At 39.4% G+C, this 17,576-nt stretch overlaps 3 protein-coding genes across 3 annotated transcripts in view; 1 reads left to right on the plus strand and 2 right to left on the minus strand.

Annotated features, from left to right (window-relative positions):
* The window catches only part of LOC102199843 (mpv17-like protein), a 5,228-nt gene extending 3,023 nt beyond the window's left edge, over window positions 1-2,205 (minus strand). Inside the window, exon 1 of the mRNA XM_005735809.2 lies at window positions 1,487-2,205. Within this exon, the coding sequence (XP_005735866.1) occupies window positions 1,487-1,790 (304 nt within the window). The 5' untranslated portion in view covers window positions 1,791-2,205. The remainder of the gene's footprint in view (window positions 1-1,486) is intronic.
* A 259-nt stretch (window positions 2,206-2,464) lies between these two features.
* On the minus strand, window positions 2,465-7,656 carry ntan1 (N-terminal asparagine amidase). The gene is made up of 10 exons (XM_005735811.2): window positions 7,205-7,656; window positions 6,103-6,205; window positions 5,223-5,288; window positions 4,675-4,783; window positions 4,506-4,579; window positions 4,370-4,423; window positions 4,219-4,272; window positions 4,039-4,136; window positions 3,607-3,720; window positions 2,465-3,498 (listed from the first exon to the last, which is right to left on the minus strand). Exons 1-10 carry the CDS (start codon window positions 7,283-7,285, stop codon window positions 3,328-3,330), a joined length of 924 nt encoding a protein of 307 aa, XP_005735868.1. The 5' UTR covers window positions 7,286-7,656; the 3' UTR covers window positions 2,465-3,327.
* Window positions 7,657-7,737: 81 nt separating this feature from the next.
* Window positions 7,738-17,152, plus strand: LOC102200118 (probable ATP-dependent RNA helicase DDX17). Its single transcript, XM_005735810.1, has 13 exons — window positions 7,738-8,051; window positions 8,983-9,142; window positions 9,398-9,494; window positions 9,770-9,903; window positions 10,102-10,167; window positions 10,295-10,436; window positions 10,603-10,763; window positions 10,860-11,032; window positions 11,119-11,229; window positions 11,337-11,398; window positions 11,547-11,606; window positions 14,485-14,718; window positions 15,870-17,152. Exons 1-13 carry the CDS (start codon window positions 7,999-8,001, stop codon window positions 16,364-16,366), a joined length of 1,950 nt encoding a protein of 649 aa, XP_005735867.1. The 5' UTR covers window positions 7,738-7,998; the 3' UTR covers window positions 16,367-17,152.
* The last annotated feature ends 424 nt before the right edge of the window (window positions 17,153-17,576 follow it).

Here is a 17,576-nt window from a genome sequence, read left to right on the forward strand (position 1 = left end):
TGACTAAATACTTTTTTGCCCCACTGTAGGTCCATGTTAGGTCGTTTAAGTGTTTAACTAAACGTGCTGGTCTGGCTTCAAAAAATCCATCCATCTCCATTTCTGAATAAATTCTTTAATCTGTCTTGCATGTATTGGTTATTATTCCCTAACAAAAAAGGGAAAATATTAATTTTACTATACTATCTTGATTCTAGTTAATTTTTAATTTAACTTTCAATAGTTTATGTCCAAAACCGATTATTCCACTTTCAACATTTAAGGTTATAGTTATAAAATCTGTAGTTTTTTTGAGCAGAAGAAGCAATTTTAGAGAAGAAGTTACAAAAGAAAGGTTTTGTGACAGACAGCAATAACAAGTTCTGATAAATTTATACCAGCAATATTGCTGTATATTGTTATGATTGTATCTGAGTGGATTGGAGCCTTACTGACACTTCTGGACCTCATGAAAGAACAAGCTACACAATAACTTATTGTGAAAATACTGCCCGAGTCCACAACAACTTTTGCTCAGCAGTAATAAATACTGTAAAACAACTGAGCTGCTCTGCTCTGCTGAATAAAACCATTTCTACGGTACCCCCCAAAAAATCTTTTCCCCCTGCATTATGTCTCGACATCAGCACATACTGGGGAACATAAATACTAAAATCAGGGGTTTTTTTGGTTTGTAATGAGCCATTCTAGGGGAGTGACTACATACAAGAACTCAAATGGTCTGCATGTTAAAGAAAATTCTAATCAGTTTCCTGTTATTTTTAGTCATTTGATGAACAAAAATGTATTTTGCAAGGAAAATTACAACCCGCTTATAATCTTATTTGTACATTCTGGAGGATTTCTTTTGAGCTCTGGATGAATAATAAAAATCTAATTAAATCTAGCAAAAAAAGTATGCAATTCTGATTTCATTTTTCATATTTGTATTATTTTCAGTATTTGTTTTCCATTTAATCTGACTTGGCTCTCCTTTTCTGCTTGCTTTCTAAGTCTTTGTTCATCCGATTATTTTAATTAAATGTTATTTAAGTCTTTGACTCGACTCTCAAAGCTGTAATCATAAGCTTCGACAGCAGATATGTCAAATGTTTAAATAAGCATGTGTTCTTTGATTATTTTCCTCTGTGGATTTATTATTAAAAACTTGCTAGGATTAAGGTCCCTTTGTGATCCGGGTTCTGATAGGGAGGAATTTTATCACTTCCCATCTAAAGTAAACCACTGTAATGAAGCAATATCTGCTGGCAGTATCGGTCGTAGTCCGCCCAGTTAGTGGTAATAATCCACTCCTTCATGTCTTTCACTTGACCTCTGCTCGTCAGTGTCACGAGACAAGGAACAAGCGGTGATATTACGCCACATGAAAGGAGCACAGAGAGGGCATGGGTCTGATTACAAATGGACAGAGAGGCGATCAGCTGTGAGATGAACCATTAACCGCCGTCAGAAATCCTCCAGCCTGTGCCTCCCACAGCCCACCGACCTGTGTAGAAGACACTGGTGGCGAGGGGCGCCGCCGTCGTCTGGTCCAGGAACAGCTTCCTCATCACCATCCCGATAGAGTTCCCGGGAAATCTCCTCTCCAGGAAACGCATCCAGAAGAAATTGAAGTTGCCATGGAAACTAAACGCGACCACCGCGACGTTCCGTGTTTGTCTCCACTCGATGGTCTCCCTCCCGGAGAACCACTGGTGGACGAAGTCCCCCCCGGCGAACAGGCAGCCGTACAGTGTCACGTTGGTAACCCACGGAAAGCGACGGGCATGTCTTAAAAACAGCTTTAGCATTATTTTTAGCTGCCGTTACCCCGTGAAGTGAAAATAAAAACCTATTTCAAGTCCTTTTAACCACAAAACGACTGACTGTGATGTGCTAGCTAAACGCGTATACTTTAACAGTCACACACGGGTCTTCACTCTCTCCACATCACAGTATTCACCTACCACCGAGTCTTTACGTTTCTCGTGTAATTTACGCTATAAAAACACAAAATCATAGCTAAGATACTTGCTTGGCAAACACCATACAGCTGTAACCGGCACTGGACTGACAGCCGGCGCAAAGGTAGCTTCCTTCTGCTTAAATTTACTACGCCCCCTTTTTTACGTGAAAAACAGAAGCAGCGTTGAAGGGGCGGGGCTGGAACGTCCAGAGGAATATGTCCGCTTCACCGCGAGGATCTTACCTCAAGTGACGCTTTTATATGGGCAGAAATCTGTGCCATCAGAAACTGAACAACAAGAAGATTTGCAGGAGCAGGAACCTGGTCATGTAGGGATTTCTAGGTTTTAAAATGATAATGGAATGTACTGATTTGCATCTAGAGCACAGACACACACATTTTATCTAATAAAACACATTGACACTTTTTACAAATGGCATTTGAGCAAACTGTTGCAAATTATCAACCAAAAATGTATTTTTCGATCTGAACAATGCGAGCATTCAAAACAGATTTCCTCATTCACATTTATTTCTCAACAAATACAGCATGTTCACAAGTTCCAACAATTTACACTGAATTTATCAAGCACCTTAAAACACAACTGATGAAAAGGCCATGAATGAAATTTTTATCAGGCAAAACTAGTAAAACCGCATTTTCTTTAATTAAAAAACAATCCATAACATCCACACTGCAGAATACCATACACATGTACACATGCAGGTTGTAAAACAAACATATTCTTAGCCAGGTCTGCAAAAGAATACAGTTTATGATAAAATATCTTTTACATGGTAGATGTGTTTTTAGTCAAAAAATAAACTTTAACTATTACACAATGAAGAATTTAATTGTTCATCAAAATACATGATAGAAATTGTTGCTGCACATCGATTTCTTAACTTTTATATGTCTACTGTCTTCTGGCTTTGGGAGAGGAGGTAATCAATCAGAGCTGTGTCACATCTGAAACTGATTCTAACACTTGACTAATACTGGACCCATGATGTGGAAAAGGTCAGCACTTGGACACCTGGTGAAACACTGTAAATGATTTCCTTTAAAAAGGGAAAACAGAGAAGCAGTAGGACCTTATCCTGAACTTGCTGCAGAAAAGCACACTTCGTATGAAGTCCTGAAAGTGAGAAAAACTATTAGAGGCACGAACAAAGACACTGCCTCTACTCATTCCACTGGACCAGCCAGATGAGTCAGGTAAGCAATTCAACAGATACATGTTCAAGTAAAGTAAACTCCATTTTAAGACACAATAAACACAGAACAGAAATCAGGTGAGAGGGTCACAGTGCATCCCACTGAGCTGAGAGACAAAAAAAGTCAGCTACTGGGTTAAGGTTCAGCAAGAAAAGAGTTGGACTCTATGACTGGACAACCCTCTCCCAGTCCCCAGTCTCCGTCCTGTGGTAGAACTGTGGTTGACCCCCTGGAAACAGGCTTTCAGAGTTGGGGTGGTCTAAAAGGAATTGAATAGTGGACTTCATATGCTGGACAAAGTGCGGTGGCTCAGCCCTCGGAGAGGTGGACAGGTACTAAATAAGAGGACGAAATACCAAAGTCATAGTCTGTTTTAAATACTCACAAAAAAAGCTTCTTGTCATTGGTTAACAACCAAAGACAATAACTTCCAATAACGTTACCTTTAAAATTGTGTCGTCATTCTGTGACAACCAGAAGGCAATATCCAGATTCTGAGACCATGTGCACGGGTCGATTTGAAAAAGTCCCCGACTCGAGTCATATATGTTAACCATCTGCAAGGGATGATTATTTTAATTGGTATGTTTCAGTTTTTTGCCAGCAAAAAACAAAAACTAAACATAAAAATAACAACAATTTCAAGATCCCAGATCCGTTATCCATTAAAACACAGACTTGTGAAAACATTTTTAAGTCACTTCAGTAAGTACTGGAAGTCAGAAAAAAAAAAAAATCAGTGATGATGTAATCTGAGGATCTCTTTCAAAATTAACAGACTGATTAAATATGAGGTAGACAACTGAAAATTGTGTATAGCCAAACATGCATTTTTCTCTCAAAAAAAATCTCATCATGTCATGTTTGCAGAGCACCTCTCCTCCCGTGAAGGTCCGTGCTGATCGCAGCTCCTCTGCAGGGCCTTTATGAGGGAAGGAGGCGGGGTAAACGTCCCCTGTTTTAACATCTACACCTGTTCAGAAACAAAGTCACAACATATTAAAGGCTGAATACCACAAAAGCACTGGATCCTGTTCTGTAACGGTATCACTTACCAATTCCATATACTACAGGTCTGTGAGTTCCATTAACAACCACATCGTTCATTTCTACAACAGCGAATCGAAGGCACGATTAGAGCAAAGGTTTTGTTTTGACAGGTGTATCTAAACAGTCTTCAGCAGTTAAAACAAACACCAAAGTTACCTGTGATACAGCATGTTTCCAGATGAATATCCTCCTTCTGTACCTGGAATGCTGCTGTGAAGTGATAAAAAGCCATTTAAGTTATGCTGCTGCGTTACACTGCAGTCCAACATGAAGTAAGTTTGTAAGGTTATACCCAGTATATCAAGGCTGAGGTTATGGGATGTTGTTGAGTCGTCATTGAATCCGCCGACAAGATGGAGCTCAAGTCTGCATATTGGAAAGGAGAGGAGAAATGTAAATTAATGAATTAATTAGTTGAATAATCTGGAATTTTACTGCTTTTTTTAATGTGTGTGTCATACCTGCCCTCCTTACAAGCATCACTCAGTGATGTCACCGCTTTCACGAGGAGTGGTACTTCAGACCAAGTGCTGGAACCGTCACAATGACCTAGGCAAACTGCTCCACTTCCTAAGAAATAATGAAACGTAATTGTTAACCACAAATTCAATATACAGTTTCCTTTTATAATGCCTTAGCACAAATGGTAAAATGGTAAATGGTCTGTATTTGTATAGCGCTTTACTAGTCCCTAAGGACCCCAAAGCGCTTTACACATTCAGTCATCCACCCATTCACACACACTGGTGATGGCAAGCTACATTGTAGCCACAGCTGCCCTGGGGCGCACTGACAGAGGCGAGGCTGCCGGACACTGCCAGACACTGGCGACACTGGCGCCACCGGGCCCTCTGACCACCACCAGTAGGCAACGGGTGAAGTGTCTTGCCCAAGGACACAACAACCGAGACTGTTGGAGCCGGGGCTCGAACCGGCAACCTTCCGATTACAAGACGAACGCCCAACTCTTGAGCCACGATCGCCCCAAATATGGTAAAGGATTTCTCACCAGTGTGCCGCAGCACAACCAAATGGCAGGTTGTGGCATCATCAGATCCAATGACTGAAACGCATTCTGTTAAAAATAAGACAACAAAGCATGTTACTGTTATAGTGCAGTACATGATCTGGAAGACCAAGTAAACATGCTGAAGTGCTGAATTTTATACCAAATAGTCCATAAATAAATAAAAGCAGAGTGACGCTTAGAATAATTCTTGATCCAAAAGCTATTCAGTGGTCAGACTTCATCACACACTATTAAGGTTTCTGTTGTTGGCTGAATGCCTTGTAGAACAACAAGTTTTAACAACAAGCAACCAATCAACATGATGGAGCCAAGAGTTTTCACACTTGAGGTTGAGCAGCAATGGCAAAAAGTAACCCCAACGATTTCTTTACCTAGCTTGATGATGAGGTGGAACTGTCACTGAAAGTAATTCATGAATATAAGGCAGAAAACATAGACTGGGATTTATTCCATATACTGCTACATATTAGAGTGGGTACCAGGCACGTTATCCATCCATCACTTTAACGCTTTGGCAATTAAAGTAAAGTGCAGACACAAGCGGAGTAAAATTACAAAATGTGTGAGAGCTTAGCTGCAAGTCTTCGGCTTCATTTTTGTAACTGATATGACAAAACTGGTAAGTGAAAATGTCTATGTCTTCTTTTTCAGTAGCCTCTGTTTCTGCCTGCCAAAACATAACCCTTGAGTTTTCAAGCTAAAATTGGTTCAACAGCATCTCCACCCATCTCTGTTATGTGGGCCCTAAAAGATCAAAGCTGTGTGAGGGTAAGGTGTAGACATAATAAAAGTCTTATGTATCAGTGTGTATACAGCCTTGCGATGAGGTCATCTGGTTCCAGTATTTTGTTTTACTCACTGTCTGCTGGTGTTGTTGCAGCAAACTCCCTCTGATGGACATACAGGAGGCACTTTGGATCAACATCAACAAGTGGCTTAGACCGAAATGCTTTTGCCTTTTCCTGTGACATGAAAGCAAAATAGTTAAATGGTTCAAAGTGATAAAACAAAGAAAACAACACAAACTGATTTAGTATTTGACTCGGATATTTTTTCTGATCCTGACTCGTAAAGCTGGATCAATTATTGGGGACGACGGGATGCGGGCCAGCAGGTTTACAGGGGGTTACTAGTAGTTATGTTCGGTGAAACTTTAGTTGGGTAGTTTTATTGCACTTCCTGCAACAATTTGCAATTTTCAGCAACTTAATATTATTTCACTTTTCCCCTCACTGTCTGCTCCACTCTCACAGTATGACTGAGAGACACAATAGTGTGACCATAAACAAAAGCAAGGTGCAGTGAAGACTCTCTCACTGAGCTGAAATGAGACCAGTGCAATAAACGAAGTGAATAATTTTTTAATTATTATTTTTCATTTATCTTGTTATTTTATTTATCTTTCAACTTCCCCTTACCAAAAACAAAAACAAAAAACAACTAACTAATAACATACAGTTAAAGAAGATTTGAAGACTAGATTACCAAAATAAAGGAACAAAGCTAGAAGGCTAGAATGAATCTTATTCTGAGCTAAGCACAGGTATCCTACCGATCTCGAGGATTTGTGATGGAATTCAGATTTGGCAAAGCGACATTTATGTGTAAAGTATTTGTTTATGTGGATGTTACTGTTATTGAGGGTTTGAATCTTTTTCATGTTCGTTATTAGTCCATACTGGATATCTATAGCTATAAACGGAATCTATATTTAAGGTACCTGAAACGTAGTCGTAGTGCAGTTCTATAAATCATTCCTGTGTAACTTATTAGGTTTGGTTTTTTGCTTCATGCACAGATTTACAACCACTGACACTTACTTGGTTACTTTAGAGACAGTTAAATCTGTTATGTTAGTAAATTATCAACAGCGATTTTGTTAGCATAACAATATACAGACAATTCCTATTAAATGAAAAGGATGAGCTAACTATAGCAGCCACACTTTTGCAAAAACAAACCTGTAAATGTGGATTTTTGTCGAACAGGTCCGCTGTCGATCTTATGGGGTCAAGCGGTTTATTTTGAATGAACAAAGGCATTTCTTCAGGCTATGTGAACTTTACAGTGGTTGTCACGAAGAGCAAAAACTTCATATTACTATCTTTAAATACCACATACTGAATTCATTACTCAGTACAGTCATTGGTTGCACCCATCTACTTGAACTTCCTGGAAGACTTTTCTTCGTCGCTTCACAGTCGGATGCACCAGGTGAAGCATTAGCGCCCCCTACTGCTGAGTTAGAGATTCCTTATGTTCTTCGTTAAAAGTATGAGATTTGTGTCAACACAGAGCTTTTTTAACTTCTTTGTGGAGATCATTTTAAGGTCCCTCCATCTCACTTTGCCTTTTCACCGTGAAATAGGGCCCAAGGTTTTGACGCCACACAGCGATAAAAAGCGCATTGTTTACACTTATCATATTCACCATTGCGGCTAGTGAATATGCGTACGTAGTAAAGGTTCGTTTTAGACGAGGCTACGTAAACTTACTAGCTGAAGTCACGTCGGGAAAGAGGGCAGGGAGGAAAGGAGCGAGCTAGCCGTTTAGCTACGTGACGTACACAATAATTGTGTAATAATCCCGACATTTACGCGTAATTATCGTCTAATAGAAAAATAACGGAAGGTTGCGACGTTCTTGCCGTTGTTCTCGTAAATTGCGCTTATTTTGCCGTCAATCGTCGAGCGAAACGAAAACAAACCGCTCTCCGACGTCAAAGCTAGCATAACAAACACAACAGAACGGTAAAATGAGAGGGGGTTCATCTTATGGAGACAGAGACAGGGACCGTGGACGAGACAGGTGAGTTTTTAGTTTATATGTGAAAGCAACATATTTTACACACAATTAGCTTTACAGACCTGGACCTGGGAGGAAGTTCGACCTGAGGCCCTGTTTTTTTTTTTATTAAACCCACAACCGATAAAGCCTAGACTTCCTCAATATTTTCTTAATTTTATTGTTACTCCATTATTATTATTATTATTATTATTATTATTATTATTATTATTATTATTCACAGTCGAGGGTTATAGTACATTTGCAGCAGTACAAATGCAACAGTTGCTTAAAAATGGTGTTGAATTGATGCCAGAATCAGAATACTTTATTAATCCCGAGGGAAATTATGATAATTTCATGATAAATTATGATAAAGTTCAGGTCGCCAGTATCTGCTGTTTAAATATCAGTAGGAACTACAACTTAGGGCTACCTGGTATTTTTAACATTACATTTTATTACTTAGGACATTGTAAAGGTAAAGTGTTGGGGTTTGTTACTTCTACCGGTGTACATACATAATCGTTGTGTCATCACACTACACTTACTAGCACACCTTCGGTGGTGTTTGCACATCTGAACTTAACTGAATATTGTAACCCTAGGTTTATATCTGCTGCAGTCATTACATAATTTCTGTAAAGGATTAAAGGTATTGTAACTATCTTAAAATAAACCTAAAGCTTTAGGTTATATAAACAAAGCACAACAGAGCATTTATTGACTGGTGTAGAGGAGTTAAAGTCCTACAGTTTTTGTGGACTAATATAGGATTGGCACTGTAGACTTGATGATTATAATAAAATTACAGTGTTGTTACATGCATTTTCAGTAAGCCATACATATTTTGGTCAGGATCATAATTGCAGCATTAGCTCAACAGTCAATCCTTTGCTGCAGCTTGCGGTTCTGAGTCTTCAGTGCTCTTTATCTCATTGCTCTTATTTCTCAGGCCACGGTTTGGGCCCATGAGCGGTCGCGGTGGACCTCCACCAATGAAGTTTGGGAATCCAGGGGAGCGTCTTCGAAAGAAGCGGTGGAATCTGGATGAGCTGCCAAAATTTGAGAAGAACTTCTACACTGAACATCTTGAGGTGCAACGTGTGAATCAGGTAAATGTTTACTGTTTTTCTTCTACATCAGTAATATGAAAACGTGATTGACCTAATTTTTGGAGGGTATTTTTGGTAATAAGTTCTGTTTCAAATAGTGCTTTTGCTTGTGTGAGAAAAAGTGGAAACATACAATAAAAGCAGCAAAAATTGTAATTCTTTGGTAAAACTTTAGAACATACTCTGAAAAATGTGACCAATTTACACACCATCCCCTCATGTATGTTTTCCCCCTTCTTTTCTTGTTATGTACAGTATGAAGTGGAAGACTTCTGCAAAAGAAAGGAGATCACAATCAGAGGGTCCGGCTGTCCAAAGCCTGTCACCGCTTTTCACCACGCGCAGTTTCCTCGTCAGTAAAAAATACACTGCATAAACTATGATGCTGGCACAGATCATTTCTATAAAACATTAGCAAAGCATTAGTTTTAGTAATTTTTTCTTTCACAAACTCAAACATCCAGTGACTATAAAATCTCATAAATTTGTTTTAAAGCCATTATCAAAATGTTTCTTACACGTACTGCAGGTATATTTAAACAAACAATTCTTCTGATGAAAGGAAACAAAGAAGATCAAAACATCTGCACAGCTTTTTGTTGATTGTCTCCCTCATTTTCCTGACAGAGTACGTGATGGATGTGCTGATGCAGCAGAACTTCAAGGAGCCCACAGCAATCCAGTCCCAGGGTTTTCCTGCGGCCATGAGTGGCAGGGACATGGTGGGGATTGCACAGACTGGATCGGGAAAGACACTGGCTGTGAGAATCCTTCATCATTTGGGACCATGACAGAATTTTTAACGCTTTATTTAAAAGTTAATAATAATTTCTGTATGTAGCACATGTTGCTAGGTTAACTACAGAAGTAGGAAGAAAATAATTTTTATGCTTAAACCAAAAGACTTTCAAATGGGCATTAGTTGGTTTTACTAATTTTTTTTGCATTTTTTCCTGCAGTACCTTCTTCCAGCTATTGTACACATCAACCACCAACCCTATCTGGAGAGGGGAGATGGTCCAATTGTAAGTTTAAACTTAATGTGTAATATAATACTATAATATAATACAGATTTTATTTAAATCATGATCTTAGTGCAGGTCTTCTGTCATTCTGTAACCTTCCTTATTTATTATCCTCATCTCTTCGTAGTGTTTGGTACTTGCCCCAACCAGAGAGTTGGCTCAGCAGGTACAACAGGTCGCTTATGACTATGGGAAGTCTTCCCGTATCAAAAGCACCTGTGTCTACGGTGGAGCTCCAAAAGGACCACAGATTCGAGACCTTGAACGAGGTATGGTTGGGTGTAGATAAGGATATGCAGTGGATTATTGAAAACTGTTATAAAATCCAAGAAATCTATGAAATGTTCTGTTCACTATATCCCACAAGAACGATTGTCACTTTGCCTGAGCACCTTTCAAGATGTGTATTGCTTTTTCTGGTCTTCTTGACTCTAGGGGTTGAGATTTGCATTGCCACACCTGGTCGCCTCATTGATTTCTTGGAGGCAGGGAAGACCAATCTGCGCCGCTGCACCTACTTAGTGCTGGATGAGGCTGACCGCATGTTGGACATGGGCTTTGAACCGCAGATTCGCAAGATAGTAGAACAAATTCGGGTAAGGCTGAGGGCTGGTTTACTATTAAGATTCTGGATAAAACCCTATCATAGAAGTGTTTTTCAGTTAAAATCTATTTCCTTCGCCGTCTCGTAGCCTGACAGACAGACTCTGATGTGGAGTGCAACGTGGCCAAAAGAGGTTCGGCAGCTGGCTGAGGACTTCCTGAGGGACTACATCCAGATCAATATCGGAGCTCTGGAGCTCAGCGCCAACCACAACATCCTGCAAATAGTCGATGTCTGCATGGAGACTGAAAAGGACGACAAGTAAGAAACAAAAATATGACTAGAGTAAAATAGCATGTTGCAATCTTTCATTATAGGTCTAATTTGAGCTCTTTCTTTGTTGGCAGACTCATTCAGCTGATGGAGGAGATAATGGCTGAAAAAGAGAACAAAACCATCATCTTTGTGGAGACTAAGAAACGCTGTGATGATCTTACACGGAGGATGAGGCGTGATGGGTGAGGAGTTACTCTCTCTTGTGATAATTACAAAGTATTTCTAGGAGAAATATTAAAATACTGAAGGTGGAGTAATCTTGCTACTTTAATGTGGTTTTGTTTTCTAGGTGGCCGGCCATGTGCATTCATGGAGACAAGAGCCAGCCTGAAAGAGACTGGGTACTTACAGGTGAGGATAAAGTGGTGCCACCTTCTGTCCTGTCTTTGTTGTGGGTTATTTTCCTCCCATTCATCTGTTACCAGTATTTTACAAAATGATCCTCTTCTTCAGTTTCATTTTGTTCTTCTGTTGTAAAGTGTTTGATTTTATTCCACAGAATTTCGGAGTGGCAAAGCCCCCATTCTGATTGCCACTGATGTTGCCTCTCGTGGTCTGGGTATGTCTCACCACACAATAGTTCATAATATCTCACTATCTTAATAATTCATAATATCTCATGTAATTCTGTATTCACTGTGTCATTGTGATTCGTTTTTTTTAAATCTATTTTTTTTTCCAGAAATCACTTTTAAATAATATATACATAAAAGAATAACACAGTTATAGTTGGTGGGTTCCTATTAAAGTGACCTCTGTTCTGCTAAATATCTTTACAAGTAGGTCAGTAGATTGTCTGTAAGTGGACAGCTGGAGAACAACCTTTCTTGCAATTGGCAGATATAAATCAAAACACAAAATATACATTTTCTTGCAGAACTGTCCTCCAACAATTACACTCAGGTTGTTTATGTCAGTTTTTTGTTATTAGGAATGTATTAATTTGGGTCAACAATAATTACAAAATAACACTTAAATACACTAAGTACACATCTGCTATAAAAAAAAAGGCTCCAATATTTTGCAAAAACTCATTGTTTGCCTTTCAGTACATGTACTTAATTCTAGTGGAAGATCACAAGTATGTCATTTGATCTGTTAACATTTTTGCATTTAAAAAATTAAGGTTAATAGATTTTTAAAAATTCATTTTAATTATGTTTCTATTATGAGTCAGTGTCATTATAGTAAATGAATAAAATAAAAGCTAAAAGTGTAGTTAACTGAAATAAAACTCTTGAAAAAGGTTAACTGAAACTATATTTTGCACATAAACAAAACAAAATAAAAATATCCAAGAAATGTCCTTAGTTTTAGTATTTCTCAGGTTGGCTGAAATTTACCAATACAGCCGGTATGGGTACAGATCTTTATTGAGATATGGGGGTATTTATGTCATACTTATGTCACTGTGTACCAGTGTCCTTATTGTGAAATATATTCTAAGCTTCTTCTTCTTCCTGAAAATTCCACTCCATATTATAATACTTAAAAAAAACTTGTAAACTTGTAAAACTTGTATATTAAAAATTAACTAAAAGTTATCAAAAAAACCTGCAATGAGTAAGTCCATACTAAAATCTAAAAAAAAAAGTTAAATACAAAACTAATAACACTTCTGGTTCTGGTTTTAACCTATTAATGTGGTCTCTCGGTTAAACAGGACATTAGCACATTAGTTACAGGAGCTTTTACATAGATCAATACACCAGTAATTGTATTATACAGTGTGTACATGTACTATTGCAATTAACCACAAGTGTGAAAATAAACTGAAAGGAATAACAGGAATGAATTTAGTGATAAACAATGAAACAAATCAGTGCTTTATATTAAAGCGCCCGCCCTTACTGTAATAATGTGACAGTCTAACGGACCATTTTGTCCAGTATGGAGGCTGCAGGCCCTCTGGTCCACTGGGTTTATAGTCTGTTTCTTGTTACTGCAGTTTAAAGGCTTCCTTCAAACGGGGCTCTTTGGCACGCTGCCTGAAAGGAGGGGTGTGTGGGACAGATGCTCCTGTGCACCTTTTCTTATGTCTCCTTTGTGGTGTCAGTACAAATTTACTAAGGATGTCGCACATATTGCACTTTTTAAAAAAAAATCTAAGCGTTAAAAGATAAATTGTGTAGTTGTCCCTTTATTCTGCAAAAATGTTAAAGTTTGCTATGTTTTGCAGATGCATATGTGTAGAATAAAGACAGATGAATTTTCTCAGATCCACTTGTTGACAGGATAATCTTGAGAAGGGGGGATAAGTGAAAGTGTCTTAATTTTTCCAAAATCCCCATGACCGAATCCTTGTTCTCTTTTCCCCTCTTCTCCTCTCAGGGTTTGGCAGCACATGGCAGCTGTAACAATCTGCGCTGCTGTCACTGCCCCCTCATTCACGTTAAAATAGAAGCTTCGCTAGTTTTAGAGGGATTACAGCCCCTCTTATTCGACTAAAAAAGATCCCCCCTGCCCAGTATTGTCAGAGTTTGTAAATCCAACGAGCCTTCCTTGGGAGCAGCCTGAGGTTCCTGTATGTCTGCCCATCGGTCCGTCCCAAAAAGCAGACAGACAGGAGAGAGAGAGTTAGACGGGCTCGTCTGGATCCAGTCCTGGCCAGGGTCTGAGGAGGGCCCTGCAATGCGGCGAGAGAGCAACAGAACCACCCGTTGTGTGTGTGTGTTTGTGTATACGTGTGCGTGTTTGCGTGGGTGGGTGTGTCTCTGGAGATTTAACGGTTCTGCTCCCGTCTGACGTTGCTGGTGTGAGCAGAAGGTGAGGGAGGAATCCTGTCTCCCTCTCCCTCAGCCCCTCCTTGTGAACCAGGACTGATCAGGGGGGACTGACTACCTTTGTAAACACAACATGAAGGGGGTAAGTACCTCACCACCCCTTTGTCCTAACTCCTCCACGAGCTCACCATACATTCAGGTGCTGCCTTAGTGCTCATTAAAATCAGTAGCATTCAATCACGGTACATTATTATTCCTATGTAGTAGGTAATGGTTGATTAAGTGGCTTCCCTCTGTCACGATGGAGGGGAGAAGGGAGACTTATTGATCAGCAGTGCTGTCAGAGCCCCACATCTTCTGTAATGAGAAACAGACTCGTTGTCCTCGCACATTCTGAGCAGCAGTCACATTAATGTGAAGATTACAAATCCAAATCATGATTTCAGCTGAATGCCATGCTCACTTTATATCTGCTGAGCACAAAAAGCTACTTTTCAGTTATTTTTGAATGTCGTTTGGATTTTTGCACGATGTCTAAATAAGCAGGTAAGTTATTCGTTTAGAAATTCTCCTAATAATGCATTTGGAAAATATTTAGTTGTAATTATATATTTGGGCTAAAATAAAATTAACTTTTTTCTCCAGAAGTCCTGATCTTGAGATTCTCATGTATTTATTTTCTCCCTTCCTCTAATATTGGTTTTAATTCAAAAGATGTGGAGGATGTCAAGTTCGTCATCAACTATGACTATCCAAGCTCCTCTGAGGATTATGTCCATCGTATTGGACGTACAGCTCGCAGTACCAACAAGGGCACTGCTTACACCTTCTTCACCCCAGGAAACCTGCGACAGGCACGAGACCTTGTCCGGGTGCTGGAGGAGGCACACCAGGCCATCAATCCTAAACTACTTCAGCTTGTGGACTCGGGCCGTGGAGGAGGAGGCGGTAAGAAGGACTCTGTCACGCTCTTAAACCTCAGTCAAATCACACAAATTTTGTGTGTGAAAAGGCTATCCATAAATATTTATCATACAACAGAAGGTGCTATTTTTTAATCATTTAATGATGATTAATGAGTTTTGTTACTCTGTTTTAGACTCCTAGTACTGAAATCAGTCTTAAAACGTATTTGTTACCTGTGAATCTGTTTGTCCTGATTGTGCTTTATTTATACACCTTTGGTTCTAGGCTGCTGTTTAAGTTTTAATATGTAAGGCAATAGAGCAACACAGGTACCTGTTCAGTATGGTCAGTGACAGTTGACTAGCCTGATTGTAGTGCAGGAAACACTACTGAAAAACTTCACACACAGCTTGGTCAAGGAAAGTCACTGCCTAGATTTAAATAAGCAAACAGTTAAGAATGTTCTATTGAATAACTATTGCAGTGATTAATATGTTTCACATGGAAGCAATGGTGAACCACGGTGTTTGAGGAAGAAATAAGAAAACAATCTTGAATGATGACCATCAGTGATAACTTAAACGTTTCAGATTGTTAAATATTATCAGTAGAACTCACAGTAAACTCATAAGATTGGGGTGAAACACCTGTGTGGCCTTAAGAAAACCACTCGTCAGTGATGCTAACTGGAAAGAAGGCATCCCTCATGAAACGATGCCCCCATAATGCTTAGTGTCTTCATATAAGCTTGTAGGGTTAGTGTTTCGATCTGGGGTTCCTGTGGTGGTCAAATTTAGGTTCAGCAATATTAAGTTCCTAAAAATGAGGTCAGTTGACTACCTAAATATGTCAGATTACCTGTTTTTCCTAACAATGGATATTTTCCTATTTGTGTACTCTTAACATGATAATGCCTGGATTTATCAGGCTGAAAGTGTGCTTCAGGCGACATTATTCTCACACATGGATTGGCCACCACAGGTTGGCCTTCTATTCTTTCGCTTAATTATATTTACAAAGTTATTACTCTGTATTTTTTTTTTTACTTTATTATATTCTATTTCATTGACTTACTTTATTTCACCTTTTTTTTTGATTTGGTGGATAAAAAACAAGAATTTTCCAGTATATTGTGTGTGTTAATGTATCTAAGTATGTTCTTACCTGAAAATTGTTGAATTGCTGTTTTTCAGGTGGAAGAATGCGTTACCGTGGCAGCAACTCCAACAACCCGAACCTGATGTACCAGGAAGAGTGTGATCGTCGTATGCGCTCCAGCGGCGGCGGGGGCAAAGACAACCGCAGCGGCTTCAACCGTGACAACCGCAACAACCGTGACGGAGACCGCTCCTCTTCTTCCTCCTACAGGGACCGAAGCCGGGATCACCGAAACAACTACAACTCGGGCTCGGATCAGTACCAGAGCTACAACAGTGGCGGCGGAAGTGGCGGAAGCTACAACTCTCGCAGTGGAAGCCAGGCCGGGAGCGTCGGAGGTCAGGATCAGACGAGCCAACCGCAGGGTCAGTTTGGCCAGGCTCCTCCTCCACTATCAGGGGGCCTGCAGCCCCTAATGGCTCAGCAGTTTGCTCCACCACAGCCCCCACTCATGGGCTTCATGGGGCAACCGCCGTACCCGTTTCCTTCGCCTCCCCCTCCTCCCCCAGGCCTGCCACCTCCCAGGAAGTAAACTGAACAAGCATCGAGTTCCTTTGTGCTACTTGTGCGTCCACAGGTTACCTTTGTGGGCTTTTTAAAAACTCTTGAAATCATGTAGAGGCAGGGGTTTCAAAGGCATATGTGTAAGGAGGTAAGGGCTTATATTTTCTATTTGTTTTGTACTTTTTAATACACCCAAAATGTGGAATTTAAATTGTCTGATAGAAAAGGAAATCTTCAAAATTTACCAAGGGTTTTCTAAAGTAGACTGCCACTGTACCTGCACCATGAACCATAAGTATTGTGTTTCTATTCCAAACAAATGCCTCAGAGGATGTGATCTACTTAAAGGATTTGATTAAAATGAAAGCGACATTAGACTGAGGCCTCACTATTATGTGGATCATTGGGCCGGTCTACTATAAATTCATTAATAGTCACATTCCAGGCTCATATCATTTTTGAGCGCTATATTAGTCTACACTTGTTCAGTTTGAGACATTTTGGCTAGCATTACATTTTATTTATTCTTTACATTATAGCTTTATTCTCTGAAGCAACATTGAAGTTTGCGTCTCTTTTCTCCAATAGTTGTCATACCAGTCAATCATTGAGTTTGTAGTGTGATCGTTGTACTAGACTCAGATTTTGTCACGCATGCTTTTCCTTTCTGCGGTCCTGCAGCATTACCAAGCACATTGTTGATTAAACTGCAGATTGTTGCTCGTTTCCCTTTTCCCCCTCAGCGTGTTCTTTTTATTGCGTTTTCCTAAATAAACCAAACCAATAAAGTGTTTCCTACTTTTCAAATGATTAATCAAGCGTGTACACCTGGTTACTTCCCTGTTAAGATGACCTTCACTATATTATTGTAGTACATTCTCAGGATTATGCACGTTTTCTTTTTCTTTTCTTTTTTTAATCAGTAAATGCATATTGGTGGGGATGGAAGTTGACTTCTGTTTACAGTTGGTGCAAAAAAATTATGACTAACATGGACATGGGTTACAAGGAATGTGCTACATGCAGTTTTTTTTGTAGAAAATGGTTTCTAGAAACTTCAGCTTAGTATTTATATCTGAAACAGGTTTGGTAAAGGGGGAATCCGCTCTGATCTACTTATAACCATACCACAAATTGCTCTCTCGGTTTTAGCATTTACTTATTCCTTTTTGTTGAAAACGTGCAATTAGCTGTGGCAATAATAACAAATCTTAGCTGGCCTATTAATACCCAAACCT

The sequence above is a fragment of the Pundamilia nyererei genome, unplaced genomic scaffold, assembly GCF_000239375.1.
Source record: "Pundamilia nyererei isolate P.nyererei 1_Seehausen unplaced genomic scaffold, PunNye1.0 scaffold00065, whole genome shotgun sequence".
Taxonomy (NCBI): Eukaryota; Metazoa; Chordata; class Actinopteri; order Cichliformes; family Cichlidae; genus Pundamilia; species Pundamilia nyererei.